General features: G+C 40.2%; 1 protein-coding gene and 1 long non-coding RNA gene across 3 annotated transcripts in view; one reads left to right on the top strand and one right to left on the bottom strand.

The window, feature by feature from the left end:
• Nucleotides 1–7,082: 7,082 nt before the first annotated feature.
• Nucleotides 7,083–10,463, bottom strand: LOC120725255. Its single transcript, XR_005694069.1, has 2 exons — nucleotides 7,539–10,463; nucleotides 7,083–7,450 (listed from the first exon to the last, which is right to left on the bottom strand). It is a non-coding gene; the product is annotated as an uncharacterized LOC120725255 (long non-coding RNA).
• A 7,053-nt stretch (nucleotides 10,464–17,516) lies between these two features.
• The window catches only part of LOC120725146 (macrophage mannose receptor 1-like), a 51,117-nt gene continuing 49,501 nt past the window's right edge, over nucleotides 17,517–19,132 (top strand). The window contains exons 1-4 of one of the 2 annotated variants that reach the window (XM_040017879.1): nucleotides 17,517–17,648; nucleotides 17,949–18,305; nucleotides 18,544–18,714; nucleotides 18,856–19,011. In XM_040017879.1, the coding sequence (XP_039873813.1) occupies nucleotides 17,570–17,648; nucleotides 17,949–18,305; nucleotides 18,544–18,714; nucleotides 18,856–19,011 (763 nt within the window). In that variant the 5' untranslated portion in view covers nucleotides 17,517–17,569. The remainder of the gene's footprint in view (nucleotides 17,649–17,948; nucleotides 18,306–18,543; nucleotides 18,715–18,855; nucleotides 19,012–19,132) is intronic. The other variant, XM_040017871.1, reaches the window with a different exon arrangement.

Raw genomic sequence — 19,132 nt, forward strand, 5'->3', positions numbered from 1 at the left:
GGATGCAGCCCATGAATTTGAACACGACAACTGTATTTATACGGTTGCACCAAAGAAGAAGAAGAAAAATGAGGAGATGCTCTAACTGATAATGAATATAACTACAAGGCTTGGAGGTCCAAACAGTCAGCTATAAAGAACACATTTTGTGTAATTATAACAATATGTAATCTATGACCGGGTTACGTTAAGGTGCACTGTCGTTTTTTGAGAATACTAAAGTGTGCCTTATAGTCCAGAAAATACGGTAGTTTCTAAATGCCGAAACCCTGTTTGTGCTGTTAAAACCATTGCTTAATCTGGGTATTTGAGAAAGGGAATAGATGCTAGAAAAGAGATACATGAAAAGATGTTTTCATGAACTCTGATATATTTGAGATTTGAAAAACTGCAGTGATTGTTCCAATAATATATATCTCAGGGGTTTTCTTACTGTGGTAGCAAAGCTTCATATATTATCACAATGTTGTGCTAGAAAGATTGATAGCAAAACAGGAACTGAAAATGCTATGACAGACGTTTGGGAAGAATTTAAGAGCAAACATCTGAGTGTTTGCATCCCTAAACAGGATACTGTGTTGCTTCATTCAAGATGGACACAGTGTTCTAACTTGCCACAGCATTCTTTTCTCTCAATCTCACAAGAGATCTTTGCCTACTTCTGTTTATGACAGTGTTACTAGTTTAATGCATTTGTTTATTTTATTTATTTTTAATATGTCTTTGCCATGCCATGTCATGTCACAGATGGCTTAGTTTTTGATCAATTCTATTTATAATATAATATAATATAATATAATATAATATAATATAATAGGCCTAATCATTTGATTCAGGTGTGTTGACCCAGGGTGAGATCTAAAGGCCCTCGAGGCCTGGAGTTGCCCACCCCTGCTCTAGGCTCTCATGCTTCTGCCAACCTGGTTTCCACTTCTCATTTATCGTTGGATTTTGTTAGTCTTTGTCTGTCAGTATACCTTAAAGGAAATAGTTACAGTCACTGTACAAAACTGAACAAAACATTTCACCACCAAGTGACAGTGTTTCATGAGAAAGCATTAGTGTAGCTGCCCTTTAGTTAAAAAAAAAAAAAAAACAAGAATACATGCTCCTCATGAATTCTCCCTCTTTTTTTCACATATGCGCTTTGTGTATTCTTTACAGAGCGAACAAAGGCTCAGGTTCTATTGTGTAAGCCTTCCTACCCGCCATGGGTACAAGTCCTACTATTTCTCATTGTTTCTCAAGTCACCATGCAGGATTTACCAAGGAGATGCTTTGTCCACCACTCTGAGACTGTACGCCAAGCCGGAGGAAGGAGCATACATTCATTGTTATTGCATGCATTGTGTTTTAATCCTGCAGCTTATCACACATTTGATTTCCATGTATGAAAACTGCAAGTGTCCAGAGTCAGGACAGACTCAGAAACACAGTGCTGCAGATCATCTGTGATCACCTCTGACGGAGAGCTGATGGGACGGAGGCTGTCCACCCCTGATAATACACCAGGACAAACTCAGCAGTGTGTAAGGAAGAGGAGGTCATGGTCCGTGGGAGCAATCATGCGGGGAGTGTTTCGGGATCGCTCTTTGGCTACGCCCTGGGCCAGGGCCACCAGCGTCACACCTGAATTCCATCGACAGGCAATCACAGGAGGAATACTTCAGGCAGCATGGTCTGCTGCTCAACGCCAGTCCGTTCAGTCACTCTTAGTGGTAACTAATAGGGGTGCAACGATATTCGTATCGATATTGAACCGTTCGATACAGTGCTTTCGGTTCGGTACGCATATGTATCGAACAATACAACATTTGTAATTTATTTTATCAATTTTCCTTCTGACGATGCTGTCTGTGTTGAGCGCTCAGTGAATCTGTGTTCGACTACTCCGCCTAGGCTGCACTGTCGAGCGCAGATCCACTGAGCGCTCAACACAGACAGCATAGTCAGAAGGAAGAGCGCAGGGCAAGCTAGCGAGACAGAAGTTAAGCTCTACTTGCAACATTCAGATCTGGCGTTTGGAATTATTTTGGTTTTCATGTGACGTATGACCCTGAAGGTAAGCGAGTCATGGACTAAAGTAAAACAGTATGTTGGATGTGCCATGCAATGCTCAATTACATTGGTGTGAACTAGTGTGTTAGCGCAGTTAGCTCGTTAATGTGTTTGCCGTCTAGCCCCATGCACGGAGCGATCGGCGGTAGCTCGTTAACGGAGATTTGCCGTGTTGTGGCGTTAAGGTCATTTCAACGAGATTAACCTGAAAGCACTAGTGGGAACACAACGAATATGACTGCACATTTACGCCGACATCATCCTAGTGCAAAGACAAGTGGAAGCAGACAAAAAAAAGCAAGCATGCTACTAACTTTAGCCGAGTCATTTAGACAGCTGTTAGCACATGATTCTCCTTATGCTGCTGAGAATATAGCCCAGAAGAAGCGGATAGTATAGCTTTTATTTTGGAAAGAGCCATTTCTCTGTAATAAACTCTCTTTTCCAAAGATGAGTGATTCCTCAATCAGATACAGGGCTTGCAATATCGCTAGCCCGACGTCCCGGAGCTAGCGATTTTTTCAGTCGGGCTACCAAAATCTATCTCTTCCCTGCCCGTCGGGCTATTGTAGGAAAAATATATGTCAATGCTTTTGCATTCTTTCAGAAATGTAGCTGGGTAATTATGTCATTGGCATCGGTGAGCCACTGTCAATATGTGACATATTGAAGTCGCGTTTGAATTTGCGCTTGTTTTTTTGCTTTCACTTTGCAATCGTGCGAACTGTGTATAGAGAGCGACAGCACTGATCTGTGAGTGATGATAATTTGTGCACCAATTCCTCTGACATCGTCTTATTAATCGTTAGCTTACTATGCAAACATGACAAGTGAAATCTCCCGCAGCAAGCTTAAACATGTGAGAGGTTGATCGCGCAGAGAATCGCTGAGCTTATGTGAGTGAGCGTGTAAAAGCATTTCAGTTCTGCTGAGCCAAATAAGACAGGTCAGGGTGAAGAAGTGACAGCCAAAGAAAAGCTTACCACAAAACGGAGAAGTTATGACAAATCAGACTATAAGGCAAAAAGAAAGTGCAGCTTTATGGTTTCATGGACAAAAGAATTTCTGTGGCTGCAATATGATGAGCTAAATAACCAGGGCTGCACATAAGTGGTCCGCAGGTGCGCATTCGCTGTCAAAATAAAAAACACGCACAAGGGTTAGGGTTAAATTTAAAAACTGTACTTTTGAGTTAAAATATATATTTATAATTTTAATAAATGACAAATTAAAAATGCATGAACATTTTTTTGTATCGAAAAAATATCGAACCGTGACACCAAAGTATCGAACCGAACCGAACCGTGAATTTTGTGTATCGTTGCACCCCTAGTAACTAACTGCTCTGTACCCATTTTGGTTTTTTGCTCGGGTTTAATTCTGCTCCCTTGTGCTCAGGTCTCCGTCCTGCTCGCTGGAAATACTACCTGCCTGTTCACCTGCCTGTCCTCATGCCTGCTGTTGAAATCTCCCAATTCTTTTAATCTTTGGGCTGAAGGAAGGACAATACTCGGTGTATATATGCTCAATCAACAATCATTTATTTCCATACAATTCAACACAAAGACCATTAAAACGTCCGGACGGGAGAGATGCTGCCAGAGGGTTAGCCGCATGTCTCAACATGGTGGAGGGTTACTCAAGCTTTTATAGCCTTCAGTGGCCCCCACCTAGTCATAAAAGCCTAAACATTCACATTCTTTCTCTGTTACGGCGCCTAAGTTATGACCTCGGCTCCCTGTCTTTCTGCTCTCTGTAAAGGTGGGGGTATGGAATGTGGTCTGTCTCTTCTATTATCGGCACAAGGTCCTCTGCACACAAAATTCTCTTCATGATTCAGCAGTATGAAATGTCAAGAAACAATGTAACACATTCAACAGTGTCAAATAATACAGGTCAATCCAATAGATCTAATGATTTTCACACTCTTTTAAGTCAGAACATAATTCAACTACTTTAACTACAGATATAAGATAACATATGATAACAGAATAATCTCACAATTCCCCCTTTTGATCTCTTAAAAAGAGATCACTTATAACATACACTCCAGCATTGCAAGGTCCAGTTCTTCTTGGTCCTGAGGCCCTCTGTCCCCCTTTAACGGGTGGACCATATGTGGGATGACCTCTGTGTTTACGCAATTCAGATGCAAGAAAAGTTAGATTTACAACCATAACAGCAGTTACAGATGACACTCCCATCACTCCCCAATTCTCCCACAGCTTTATTTTGGTGCTCCAGTTTTCCACCCCCTATTTTGATGCCACCTTATACCTTTCAAATGTACTTAGACTAGAACCTCTGTCTAAGGAGCTTTTAACCTTTATTTTTTATTGCTACAGCTACCAGTATCTTCCAGTTGGGCGATTCTCAGCTTCTTTCTTCGACCTCTGGGGTTAGACCACCCTTTAATCGTTGCACAGATCAGGGGATTATTCTGCCCCAATTTCAAACAAAGATCTGTGTATTTTGGGGTCACCGCCATGTCCCCCTTTTTACCAAGAGCGTCTCGAACCTTGTTGGTCTGGTGTTCCTGGTTTTCGCCAACCCCTTCATGGTTATTGCTGTGTTTATGGGATCCATCTTCTCGAGGAGCCCAAACGCCATGACGCTTGACCCCAGTTGCTGTCTCGGCAGTCCCTACGTCTGTCTCTGCTGTGAAGGATCCTCATATCTCCGTGACCTCGTCTGGTGTCTGTTCCTTTCTCTGCAAAGCAGAAAACCAAAACACCTCTCTGCCTAGCCTTGATAATCTAATGTTGTTATCCATTGTTCCTCTAGTGATTCAAAGTTGGTTTAGAATCTCATGTTCAGGACTCTCTGACCCTGGGACTTATTCTAATCATAATCTATGTGTGTAAGCGTGTTTGCATTTACCCCTCTGCACTCAAAGTCAATACCTACAATATATCAATCCGGACAATAACGCCAAACGAAGCTTACGCCCTTCAAAAGACTGAGTGCCAACCCATTATGAGCACATTTGCAATGTGTGTATATTTAGTAAAAGAAATCCAAAATTAATGAACCATTTCTAAGTCTAACACATTATCAGCTTAAGTTTTACCATACCTAAATTATTAAACACACAAATAAAGTCATAAAATGTTCATAAAACCATTGTTTGATGGTCAGACTCAACTTCCCCCTTTTTGACACACTCCCATGTGTCAATTCATCGGAGCTAGAAAATTAAAAGAGAAGGTTAGTGACATCATATCCCAGAAAGTATCAGAAATTCTTCTCTCGAGTACAGTTGCTCCAGCCTTGTCATCCTGTGTTAGAGAATAAAATCAATTTAATTATCATGTTAGATCTGTTAAACTCCTGGCTCCGACCAGAGCCTGTATCCGCAGAACTACCTAAAAACAAAACCTGTGTGTTAATATGAACTACACATTTGTCACTCCCTTTTTACCCACTGTTTTTCCCTCATTGCCGAATTCATCATCCTAATTCATCACTGAGCCCAACCATCACTCGCATCTGATAGTGTGGCACTGCCTAGTCTTCTCTTAGTGTCACTGTTTTCAATCTGTTAATTGGAATCCTTAAACATGAAGTAGACTGCGTCCACAACAAGTCAACACAACTGTAAATGTGGCCAATTATCAATCAATTAACATTCAATAACAAAATGATTATTTTATGCATGCTTTAGTCAACCACTCACCCTGAGGATCTTCAATCCCAGGAAAATTCCCTTCTCCTCATGTAATAAAGTCTGTCATCCTTCCATGCCCTGGTAACTGGTCCATCCAGAGCTGTAACATTTTGAAATGTACACACAACAAGCTAAACCACACCTTGGCCACACCAACCCTTTTCTGCCCTGAAGATGTCCAACGCCATCTTAGTCTGGACCAGGGTTGTAATAGTTTTGCAATTTTCATTAGTTTTTATTTTTATTTAGCTTCGACTTCAGATTTTCAATTTTATATCAGTTTTAATTAGTTTTTACCAATTATTTGCTAGTTTAGTCTAGTTTTTATTTTATTTTATTTTATTTTATTTTAAATCCTTAGTTTCAGTTTAGTTTAGTTGTGTTTGCAATAATCAAGTGTAACAAAATCCCCGTTCCATCATATCAGTCATGCTCTTCTGCTTATGCATGGGTCTTGAGACTATTAACTCTTGCAGCACCGGGTGTTCGTAATTTTGGTTCAAGTGAATTGATAAACTTTTTGAAGGCAATTGACTCACACAGTTATGTAGATGTCCCCGTCCTGTTGTCTCGGGATGCATCACGCTGCCTTGCCTGGGGTTAGCTTCTGTTTTCTGGGGATGAGGGTTGAGTGTGCTCCCTTACCTTTTCAAGGTAAGCTAGGTTAGCCTTCTTGTGTGAGCTTTTCAAGTGCACTTTAAGGTTTGTGGGATTTTTCCGTTTCATAAATGTCCCTCATAATTTGTCTCTTTCCACTACAAGACACTTGCTTTATCCAAAACACAGTCATATTCAAAGTAATCCCAAATTGGATTCTGGCGCTTTCTCCCGACTTTTCCTGACATGATTCTGCGCGTGGACGTTGCAGCAACACAGACGACTCGACTAACGTACTGGCCACCTGCTGGCATAATGAGACAGCAAGAAAAAAAATCTGGAAACTAAACTTCATTTTCACCCTTGACTATTGTAGGACACGCACACATCAATGAAACTAAACACATTTTGCTATAAATTCAGTTAATTTTAGTTAGTTTTGTGAACACTCATTACAGTTTTAGTTAGTTTTCCTTTTTTGTTTTTATTCTATTTCCATTAACGAAAATGTTTTTCACTTCTAGTTTTCGTTATTTCATTTGTTTTCGTTAATAATAATAACCTTGGTCTGCACACTGGAATAAACATAATCAACATGATCAACATTTTACTGCGTGTTATTTCACCATCTTATTGATTCAAATGCTCCATCCTTATGTGGTTTGCGACATTATGTTTATCCACTCTGTCTCTAAATGTTTGAAGAATCTTCAAGTTTGGGGTCAAATTTTGAGAAGGGGCTTACCTTTCCCAGTGTTGATGATATTCCTCCCTATTCTTTGCAAATACCCCCTGTTGGTGGCGAGAAACTGTTGGTGTGGTCAAGTGGGTGCTGTAAAAACAAAAGCTCAGGACAGAACAGTTATCAGTCATGTACTTCATACAAAATTAGCATATATTGATTTTCATATTGATCCTCTGAGTGTAATGGTACATTTTAATTTGAATTTCTCAAAGCTAAACACAATATTTTTCTTTATTTTGCTCTTGTTCTTGTGCAGCACCACCTCCTATCACATGCCCCTGTCGGTTATATTCTACTTTTAATAATTTACTATTTCAAGCGAGAACCTAAATCATGTGGACCAATGTTTGTTATTGCATATCTCTATTCTGAATGTGGCAAGTCTACCATTCCCCTGTTATTCATAAACAGAGATGGGCAGTAACGCGTTACTTGTAATCCGATTACTTTTTCAAGCAACTTGACCAACACTGTTCATAAATATTGTTAAAGTTTTGGCAATTTTCCTCTATAAACTTTAATTGACTTTTTACAGTGGCCTACTATGGTTAATAGTAACATATTCCAGTCATGCGTGATATCAAAAGTTTTCTCCACTGTAGCATTTGGCATTCCCAATAATATAACATGATACCTTAATCAAAACACAGCTAATATAGCACAGTTTTCTTAATGCAAACATCAGTAACTCAGAATTAGCAACCAAAGTGTTAAGTCTGCAGTTCACACTCATGTGAAGCTACAGTCTCCTCCTCCAGTCCCTCCTGCTCCTGCAAAAACAAAACAAAGCGAAGCATCCACCCTTCTCTTGTCGGCTGGGTGAATTGTTTATTGGCATTTACTAATCCTAAAGTTGGTGCAGTCTTTGTCTCAGTCTCAAGTCAGTTAAAACTTTTAGTCATCAGTCCATCACAGTCCAGTCACATGCCTTCATCCACACACATTCATACCAGATGTTGCTGATAATGGAGTCTCCCGCGCGACCTATTCGAGCCTCCATCACCAGCAAGATGACGTCATCATTTTAAAAGGAAACAATTCTTTGTTCTTTTGTTCTGGATTGACTCGCTGCAATCCTTTTAGACTCAGGACTTCTCATATGATCAGTGTCCCATATAAGTGAATTTCTCCCACGCCCATTATAATCATGGAGAAACACACTTTGCAACTGTTTTCCGTAAGAATATTTCATAGCGCTTTAAATTTCAATCTTTCAGGCCTGGTTTAAAGAGCTGATTGTTAAATCATAGACTCACAAAATATCAACATATCACCACCGGTGGATCACACCTCTCAGATTTTCTTATCTCAGTGCACTGTAACAAAAACGAAAACAGACGCAACCAACAAAATACTACTAAAATAACACATACTAGGGCCCGTTGCAGACATGTCCAAGCATAAAAACCATCTCTCTCTCTTAGAGAAAGAACACAACCCAAAGCTCACTGATAAAATCAAGCTAGCGCTAAGCAAAAACCCAAAAATCAACCAGAAATTCACAGAAAATTTTTGCTTCTCCTGGGACAATATTGCGTGGGAATGAGAACCTCAGGTGCCGTAACACCTTTTGTTCCTCCTTGAATTAAATCTCAATCACAGAAAATGCGGTACTCCGACCTAAAACTTACTCTATTAGTTCATCATTTTCACTCTGTGCCACTGTTCCTCACCAGGGCTGTGTGAAGCACAATAAACAATTCAATCAAGGCCTTGAGCCATAAACAGACACCACGCACAGACATTGTTTTCATAACCACACTGTTTTAGACCTTATTCCTTCAATCTACATAAATGTCCTCTGGGTGACATAAAACACATTCTAAGTAATCAATGGCTCCTCATAAAAATTATATATTGGGATGTTTGTGTGCAGCATTTTGCATATCAGCATAAGCATTTGTTAGCAAAGCATTCTTCATTGCATCAGCGTGTGTGTGCGTGTGTGCGTGTGCATCACTCTTCATTGCACAAGCGTGTGCATGTGTATGTGTGTGCATCACTTCTCAGTGACTCAGCATTTCAATTTAGGTGTGTGTGTGTGTGTCATTTCTCACTCAATCAACGAGTGCCCATGTGTTCATGTGTGTATTTCACTTCATTCTGAATCGGTGTATGTAGATGTGTGTGTTTGTGTGTGTGTGTGTCTGTGTTCATCACTTGCCTGTTCTGGTGTCTTGGGTAAACCATGGCCTGAAGCGTGCCCTGGGGTCCTGCCCTCCTCCTTTTCAGTCTGTTTGCGACCATTGCTGCTGCTGCTGCTCAAAGTTCTGTCCATCCTGGTTCTGACCCCAATTGGGGCGGTCCTTTCTCCAGTGTCCATGCAACCTGCATCTTCTTCTGTGTTTTTGTCCACTCTGAGGTGCCTTCTGACCTCAGTTGCTCCTCCTGTCTCGGTCACGCCCTTTTTGCTGCCCGATCATCCGTGTTGGTCCGTCACTGTCCTGCACAGTGTTAATGCAGAGTTGTTAAGGTCAGCATTCCTTTGCTCGGCCTTACTTTTCATTCGGGCTTGGCGGGGCGTCTCGTCACAGCTCTGTCAGCTGAAGCTGTCTGAGAATTTTCCCCCGTGTAGTGAAACGGGCCTTGGTTTTAACACTCTCCGTCTCTGCTGCATGAGATCGCTTTCCTGCAGCATTGTTGACATTTTCAGGTTGTTGTTGTGGGTCCAGCTGCTGTAGCATTTGGTCAGGGTCACGTCGAAGATGGTAGAGGGGAGAGCAGGAGTCCAGGTCAGCCTCGGCTTCCAGGGCTGGCAAAGCAGCCTGTAATTAAACATAAAGAGAAAGAACAAAAAACAAAACAAAACAAAAACAAACGAACAGGAAAATGATGTTGTGTTGGCTGTGTTACAAAGAGAGGGGAGAAACACCGGGACAGGCCCTGTGTCAGCCTTCTCTCCCCCCTTTTTTTTTTTTTTTTTTCTCTCACGATATAATCAACTCATAACCCACCAAGTTGACAGGACGACATGCACATGTTCAAATTCTTAAGATCATGTTTAAACTCACAAAAAAGAAATTTCTTTCCGTCAGTAATCACTTGTGTTGTTCAATCAGCAGAAAACATCTCACAATTTGACTCTTAACCACTAAATTTGTTGTTTCATCACTGGTTAGTCATACCAGTCTCTTTATTTCTTTGAAGTTAAATTGTTGTCCTGCAACCCGGAGGGTTTATTTGTTAATAATGGATAAACTTCATCATTAAAAAACAATATGTGTATGTTAAATTTCCCTGCTTCAATCTTGCCGGAAAATCTTCACGTGTTCATGAGTGTAAGCTGTTTCTTCATTGCGTGTGTGTGCATTTGTAAGCGGGTTATTTTTAACTTTTTCTCAAACAAGGCATTACCTTAAAAGGAGCCTTTCTCTCACATGTCTCTTGCTTGTGTGTGTTTTTGTTTCACCTTTTGTTGTGATGCTCCGGACGCCTTCCCAACCTCCACAAGTCTGTTGGCCCCAATTTTATGTGTGAAAACTTCTCTTAATTTCTCCTCTAATTCTCTGCTAGCTGCTGTCTTTTCCACAGCTGCTGATTCTTGCTGGGTGTGGTTTCCATTACGATAATTTTGCTTCGGCCGCTGTGCTTGTGGGGGCGGTTGGTCCAGGTCCGTAGCCTCCTGTATTAACACACTAAGAGATTTATTTAATATCATTTTCATCACTGTTAAACAGAGAAGCAGGCAACACGCCCAGCTTTTCAGTGCAGACTGCATGCCAGTCTCCCAACACACTCCTCTCTCTGCTTCTCAATAATTCTCCACTCTCCCTCCATTTCTCCTTTCTCTACGTCAGATTTAAAACCCAACATATTTCACACCACTACTCACCTCTTACTGCTTTGACTCCTCTTTTTCTTTACACCACAGAGTATTACACCCAATTATGCCGGTCTATCTCTATGTGGCTCCAAATTCCCTCTTTATTTAATTTCACACTCGTCAGGGGACAGGCACACAACAATTTCAACCACTGAAGCGAGGAATTCAACCTTTTTATATTTCACCTATGATAGAACTCAACCTTAGATGTGAAAGCATTTTCTTGTTCTATTCCAGAATAAATGTGAACCCGTGATTACACGGCCGTTCCAGTGTTATTCTGTAGCTATGCAGGGGTTCTCACATCCCCAAGTCACCACCTTGGCACCCAGACGCCGCTGGACCGGCCTGTGCGTCCACAGACAGGGGGGTTGCCACACCATGAACAAACTTAATTTCCACAGGTACACTAGGCGTCAACCTTTGATCTTAAAGCATTTTCTTCGCACTAATGTCCTCCTATTCACACATCAACCGTCACTGTCACTGTGTTCACGCTTCACACCCAGAAACACACCCAGAGCGCGCCTCACACAAACAGGCCACACAGAACAACCAGAGCGCGCCTCACACACACAGCGCGTTTCACCAACAGTGAGACCCACAGAGAGCGCTTTTCATCGGCGGAAAGTTACACAGAAACCTCTGAGCTCAACTGTTAGAACTCTTCCGAAGCACAACCATACACCAGGTACCCTTTTCACTGCGCTTATGACCGCCACAACGGGGCAAAATCGCATCGTAAAAGTGATGCACGTCCCCGATGCTCAAAACCGACACCATAAGCCAGCGTCTGCTTTACTTTTATTTCATACCAAGTAAAAATTTTTACTTATTAATTTCATGACCGCAGCCCTCGATGCACAAACCGACACCATAAACCACCGTCAAACCTCTATTCAATGTGCTGAACTCAGCAACCCCTCACTACTGCACTTATGGCTGCATCACCAGAACACGGCCGTATCATAAACCAAAACCTACGGACGTGTTGCGCATTACGCGTTACCAGCGCTTAACCGCACCGTAAGCCAGCATCTGCTTTTCCTTAATTCTATACTTATTTTATGACCGCATCAACGAAGACTCAACCGACGCCATAAACCAACTTCAAAACCTCTATTCAATGTACTGGACTTATGGCCGCGTCTCCAAAAGAGATTCTAATGTATTATTGCTTACAGAAGCCAGTCTTAGACAAAGTTAAATGTGGAAGGTAAAGTGGGCTGCAACTAGCTCAACGTAGTATATTATTAGTATTCTTGGTAGAAGCAGTTCAACTGCAACTAGCTCAACGTAGTGTATTATTAGTTTCTCGGTAGAAGCAGTTTATCTAACACACTGGAATTCAGCCTCAGCTTATGTTGTTAGTATCTTGCGCCAAAAACCAGACACCGACAAATTTAACGTGAAAATACGTGTAACTCAGCGAACAGATTAATTTGGAAAGCCCAATATGCACATTTGGTATTTATAATACAACAGGCTGTGCTTACCTTTTTATATTTGGACCGGTCCTCTGTTCGCCTTGCCTCACGATCTCACCTCAGGCCAAATCTGCCCCTCCTCAGCACACCAAAGATCCGGGTCACGGCACCAAGTTGTTGAAATCTCCCAATTCTTTTAATCTTTGGGCTGAAGGAAGGACAATACTCGGTGTATATATGCTCAATCAACAATCATTTATTTCCATACAATTCAACACAAAGACCATTAAAACGTCCGGACGGGAGAGATGCTGCCAGAGGGTTAGCCGCATGTCTCAACATGGTGGAGGGTTACTCAAGCTTTTATAGCCTTTAGTGGCCCCCACCTAGTCATAAAAGCCTAAACATTCACATTCTTTCTCTGTTACGGCGCCTAAGTTATGACCTCGGCTCCCTGTCTTTCTGCTCTCTGTAAAGGTGGGGGTATGGAATGTGGTCTGTCTCTTCTATTATCGACACAAGGTCCTCTGCACACAACATTCTCTTCATGATTCAGCAGTATGAAATGTCAAGAAACAGTGTAACACATTCAACAGCGTCAAATAATACAGGTCAATCCAATAGATCTAATGATTTTCACACTCTTTTAAGTCAGAACATAATTCAACTACTTTAACTACAGATATAAGATAACATATGATAACAGAATAATCTCACACTGCCCTGCATGCTGGCCCTCACGTCATACTTTAAAAAACTTACGTTCATCACCCTAGGGACCGTTTTCTGCCACGCCCGAAAAATGCTATAAAAAGATCATATATTCATATTTTTTTCCACTTTAAATTAGCCAGTCTTTTAAAACTACTTCTCCCTGAACTATCCATGTAAAGTTTTAATTATATTTCGGGGGTTTTAACCCTTTTAATCGCAGTTTAATTACATGAGCGCACCGTTTTTTTTAGCCCCCCGAAACAAAACGAAATATTTAAAAAAAAAAAAACATTTGAAGTAATATTTGATTGTTATTATAATTAGGCCTTTAGATGGACTAAAGATTGGCACCAACCTTCATTTCGATCGCCTTTTTTTTTTTTTTTTCCGGACCAAAAAATGGTCTCCAGGCGGCAAATGCTCCTCCTCTAGGCCGGAATCAGTGCATCCTCCCGGGTTAACTCCCGACGATGACCGGGGCATGTTGCGTCGGACCCCTTTTTCCAACACACACGTCCGGTACCACGTCACAACAAATACGTCATTTCCTGTTGATTAAAAAAAAAAATGCACCCTTAAACGGTCCTAGGGGCCGAAAATGGTCCCGCCCGATCAGCGGGCGAAGCCGCTGCTGCACGCCGGAAATGAGGCTTCGTTTCCCGCAGGTCTGTTTAAGAGGCCCGCTGTTTTCCAGCCCGGGGTCAAATGTGGAGCAAGGGCGCCACCCGGTGGACAAATAAAAAAATTACAACTCTAAGGCCAGTACTGCAAACGGAAACGGAAGCATTACCGATCACGATCGATTTGACCGTAATTTTTTTACCGTGAAAAATAGCGTTTATAATGGGTTTCAATGGGGCACAAAACGGTCCCTAGGGTGTTGAGTGTGAGTATTTTTGCTGCTAAGCCATGTTAGGCTGATGTAAGAAAATCAGACTGAAAATTTGAAGATTTTACAAAAACGAAACCGGCTGGCAAGTTTGGCTATGTTACACCCAACACAGCGGAAATGGCGTTCATACGAATGAAAAAAGTGGCACAAAAAGAGCCCAGTATGACGTGAGGGCTGGATAACACTCTCTGTCAGTTCATCCCTCTAGATTCTCCCACAGTTAAGTAATTGTTTCCTCTTCTGTTGCAGTTTTCCCACAGTCCCAATCATGGCTTCTCTCGGCACTGACCTCCATATTTGCTCCGTTTCCTCTGGCCTGAATTTAAATTTCACTTTCATAGTTTGCTATTGTTTTCTCATACAAGAAACACCAGGTCTCTGTGGCTTTTAAACCCCATAACATGCTGCGCCAAAAATTGGTCCACCCCAAGGATCGGGTCCCCGACACAAACAGAGTAACATAGTGTACGCTGTTAAGTGCCAGGAGGATTGCCAGGATTTATACATTGGGGAAACCAAACAACCTCTGGCGAAGCAGATGGCACAACACAGAAGAGCTACCTCGTCAGGCCAGGACTCTGCAGTCTATTTACACCTACAGGCCAGTGGACACTCTTTCATCTTTCAACGATGAGGATGTACACATCCTGGACAGGGAGGAACGCTGGTTTGAGCGCGGAGTCAAGGAGGCCATTTACGTGGAAAGGGAAAGACCATCTCTGAATCGAGGAGGGGGCCTAAGGGTACATCTTTCGCCATCTTACAATGCTGTGATTGCAGCCATTCCCCAACTCTCTGTGAATGGTACTCATGGCCATTGATCAGTGGTCTTTGATCAGTGGGTTTTGGTCAGTGGTTGTTGATCAATGGTCATGAGAATTTGCATAATTATGATTAAGGAACTGACCTCCCAGTCCATTGTTCCTTCAGTGGGCTGGTTTCAGTCATTATGCAAATGTACTGTTTATAAGATTGGGGAAACCTGCAGTCAGCTGAGACTGAAGAAGTCACTTGGATGAGTGACGAAACGTTTCTCCCACAAAACGTTACGTCCAGATGAACAGAATCAACTTTTGGAGACATACATGAACTAAACTTTGTATGTAGTTTGCTGCTTAATTTGTTTTGAGTCTGTTTCTGGGTCCAGTAACTGTGAGAACCTCGGCTCATGACACAGTATCAGTCAGAAATAAGAGCTTCCTCTTTTTGAAGAACAATTAATCAGTGCAGCAAGTCATTCTATTTACAGTCAACTCTGACATGATCAAATGCATAGTACGTCACTTCTGATCATAATAGAGTAGGGTTGCTAAACAGGAAAAAAAGTAAAAGAACTGTGCACTGTAAAAGAAAATCCTAATATAAAAGTATTTTACTGTGTATTTTACAGTTTTGTACTGTTCTTCTAGAATATCATTAAATTTACATCCATAGACTGTGATTTCACATTTCAAATGTAAATTAACGTAAAATCACTGTAATGTAATAAAACATAATTTTCTTGTTTTTTAAATGTATTTGTCTGTACATATGCATATTTAGATTGTTAAAATACATTCACAAATGTATCATAATTTCACAAATATTTGTCCATTATTTGAAAGGTTGAACTGTTAAATTCAAATGTAATGCTATGGAAAAATATATAAAATGAGTCTTATAAACTTTTTTTACATCAAATAATTATTATTATTATTGCTATTTAGGGCGATCCTGGCTCAAGAGTTGGCAGTTTGCCTTGTAATCAGCAGGTTGCCAGTTCGAGCCCCGGCTCGGACACTCTCGGTCGTTGTGTCCTTGGGCAAGGCACTTCACCTACCACCTACAGGTGATGGCCAGAGGGGAATTATAAAGTGGAATTGTAAAGCGCTTTGAGGGTCTCAAAAAGTGCAATATGAATGCAATCCATTATTATTTAAACCAACTGTTAACTGTATATTTCTGTACATTTAAGTATTATTATTCATATTGCCGCATTCATTGACCTTGTTTATAGGTAATTTCAGTGTTTAATCACATTAAATTGTTCCTAATTTAATGTTTAAAAGCACTTGAAAAAGGCAAAATCCCATGTAAAATTAGGGCAACAAATTGTATTTTCATTACTGGAAATAACCGTATTTTTATGAGTTATTTTCTGTTATTTTACGGTATTATTTTGGCGCCCCAGCTGCTGGAATATTACTGTTTTTTTAAGATGTTTTTTCTAACAGTGTGAGCAGAGGATTTTCTAACAATTTCACAGTGTTTTTACATACAGTAGTTCACCCATTTAAACTTATCGTTATACGGGTGCCTTATAAGGCATAGGAGAAAAAGACCTAATTGAAAGTCTAAATCCAGGCAGTTTCACATCCTTACATGACAAACTATTTGCAGATGAAGAGATTCATATATCATATATTTTTTTGTACGTGTGTTTTATTATCATGCTCATTCAAGCCATTTTGATTTTTTTTTATTGCATTATGGGTCATGCATCATTATGCATCATTAGTCTTGACATTACATACAGTTGTGGTTATTACAACAGAGCTGTTTTGAAACTTCCTACATGTGTCATCCTTTGTTGGCCTCTATACTTCTTATGCATGTAGATTCAGGGAAACGTAGTAGGACTATATAAAAAAAAAAATTTGGTAGCTCAAAGGGTTTTCTATTATCAGACATTTTAAATGTTGAAACAGTTTTATTAAGCAGGTATTTTGATAACTGCATTAAACATATAAGCCTTAACATCACCAATGCAGAGCTTGGTGATCAGAGCTTGTGGCGAATTCGGTGAAAAAACTAAGTACAAACACAAATTCTAGATTAAACAAACAAACAAACAAACATAATTTAGAGTGATATTTAAAAAAAAATAATTTCATAATTTTCCACTTTAACAAATTCGGACCGTCAGAATAATGAAAGCTTAATTTTTGCAATTATTACCCTACGCTTGGAGTTACCAATCATAGCAGCTGTGGATCATGTTTTGCTGTGCTTAAATCACAATTTGAATCCCTGTATCCTTCTAACACAATTGGTAAATCACAATGTTGAATTAAATCAAAGCGCTAAATCAAGGTCCTGAAGAGTCAGCTGAATGGGGAAAAACAAGATCTGAGGATAAGCACAACTGGATCATAAGATGCACTTATGAGTGGAAATCTTCTTGATTCCTTACTCTAGCATGGCAAAAATTAGCAGAGAAAAAAACAAAAAATACAAAACCAAAGGTTCACAGTCTGAGCAGTGGCTCATTCCGCTGGCACTAAATATGATCCCTTTTAATCCAGCTATATATGAATACTGTATTTTACTCCCCCCCCCCTTAAAACTCTGTTTGCCAACAACAATTAACTTAAATCAACTTCTTTTTACTAAATCATACATTTTTTTGAGTTAAATCTCCCTCCGTCCCACTTCTCTTGACTACAGGGAAAATGTCTACATTTTTGCTTCTTTGGATAAGCTAGAAAATCAGTATAGAAGTCAGTGAGGCAAAATTCACAGTAACCCTCCCCTCCTTTTTCTTGTAAAACATCACTCATCATGACGAGGCAAGACAGGATGATATAAAGAGTCATGGTTGACAATCATTCACACCCTGTGTTTTGCTCCTGTGCAACTAGCTTATATGAAAATATAAGACACAGGAATGGGAATACTAACAATGAGGATAACTTCTACAGTCTTTGTGCTTCTCATCCAAACATTTCTCTGTTTGGCTTCAGATGGTAATCAACTATTTCTTGTATTTTTTGCTAAGGCTTTTACAGACTATCGTGCGTCCTGCCTGTCTGTACTAAATGTAAGATTGTTGTGTCCTCCATCGTTTCCTGTATTTATGTTTTGTTTTTTTTTACAATTCTACAATGAGTTATTCGTGATTTTATCATAAAAACTGTTCTTTAAGTAAACTTTCTGCAATTATAAATATAAAAATCAGTTGAAGCAAGTATGATAAATGGATGAAGATTTTCTTTGTTTGTTTACATCTCCAACAGTACTGTTTTTCAATATTTTTTTCTCTACAGATTCCCAATTTCAACTAATTAACAGGGCCACTGATTTTTGTTTGGTAAAATTAAATAACCACTGCAAGGACATTCGCTGGACATCTGGGGATCGACTTTTGGTTCAGTATAAGAACAAGTGCCTGGGTGTTCAGGGAAAAACTGTGGGCAGTGAAGTAAACCTGTATGATTGTGATGAAACCAGTGAGCTCCAAAAATGGGAATGCAAGAATGAAACTGTGATCGTTCTCAAAGGCCAAGAACTTTACATTGACCTCACTGCCGATAACACAGCCGTGCTCTCAAATAAAGTTGTACCCAGTAGCCACCTTACAATTTCTGGGACTTCCAGCGGTGCTTGCACAAGAACATATACAGGTAAGTGAAAACAAAAAAACAAAAACATTGTAAAGTAATTCATGATAACTTTTATGGAAATAATATTAGTGGCATAATAAATTTGTAGATTTTCATATTTAGTTCCAAAACAGTTGTAATGCAAAGATAGTGTGTCAAATGATTACAAGATGTTCAACATTTACATTTATAGTTGCTTAAACTATTCAAGCTATTCTTTGTTCTTTTCTTATATGTTTTCCTTATTTTGGTCCTTCAGAACTTTACACCATTGAAGGAAATGCAGCTGGGAGGCCGTGCATGTTTCCTTTCTTTTACAAAAGCATTTGGTATTCGGAGTGCAGTGCAATTGACTCTCCAGGGAACCGTAAATGGTGTGCGGTTGAAACAAAATATGATCATGAACTCTGGGGTTACTGCCCAACTAACTGTAAGTACACAACAAATTCTAATACAGGTTTTCAGAGTAATAAGCAGAACCTGGACATCCAAATTTAAATGTTGAGGAACGCCACCTTGAGGTACAAGGTCAGTGTAACACTATAATACTTTGACTGTGTTTGTGTCACAGCCAAAGAAACTTGGAACAAAGACCCTACAACAGGAGCATCTTATCAGCTCAACACACAGTCAGCGCTGACCTGGGATCAGGCTGACGCCAGCTGCAAACAGCAGAGTGCCTCCCTGCTCAGTATCAGCAATCCTCATGAGCAGGCTTATATTTCAGGTAAGGAGACAAGGCTCCACACTACACTGAATATATTGAAAACAAAACAATTCATTTAAGCTGAGAGAGTTTTACAAATAGCTAAAACTTGAAACATTAAAGTTGTTGTGGTCTGTAGACT

This window comes from Simochromis diagramma, unplaced genomic scaffold (genome assembly GCF_900408965.1).
Source record: "Simochromis diagramma unplaced genomic scaffold, fSimDia1.1 OVJJ01000205.1, whole genome shotgun sequence".
In the NCBI taxonomy this organism is placed as follows: domain Eukaryota; kingdom Metazoa; phylum Chordata; class Actinopteri; order Cichliformes; family Cichlidae; genus Simochromis; species Simochromis diagramma.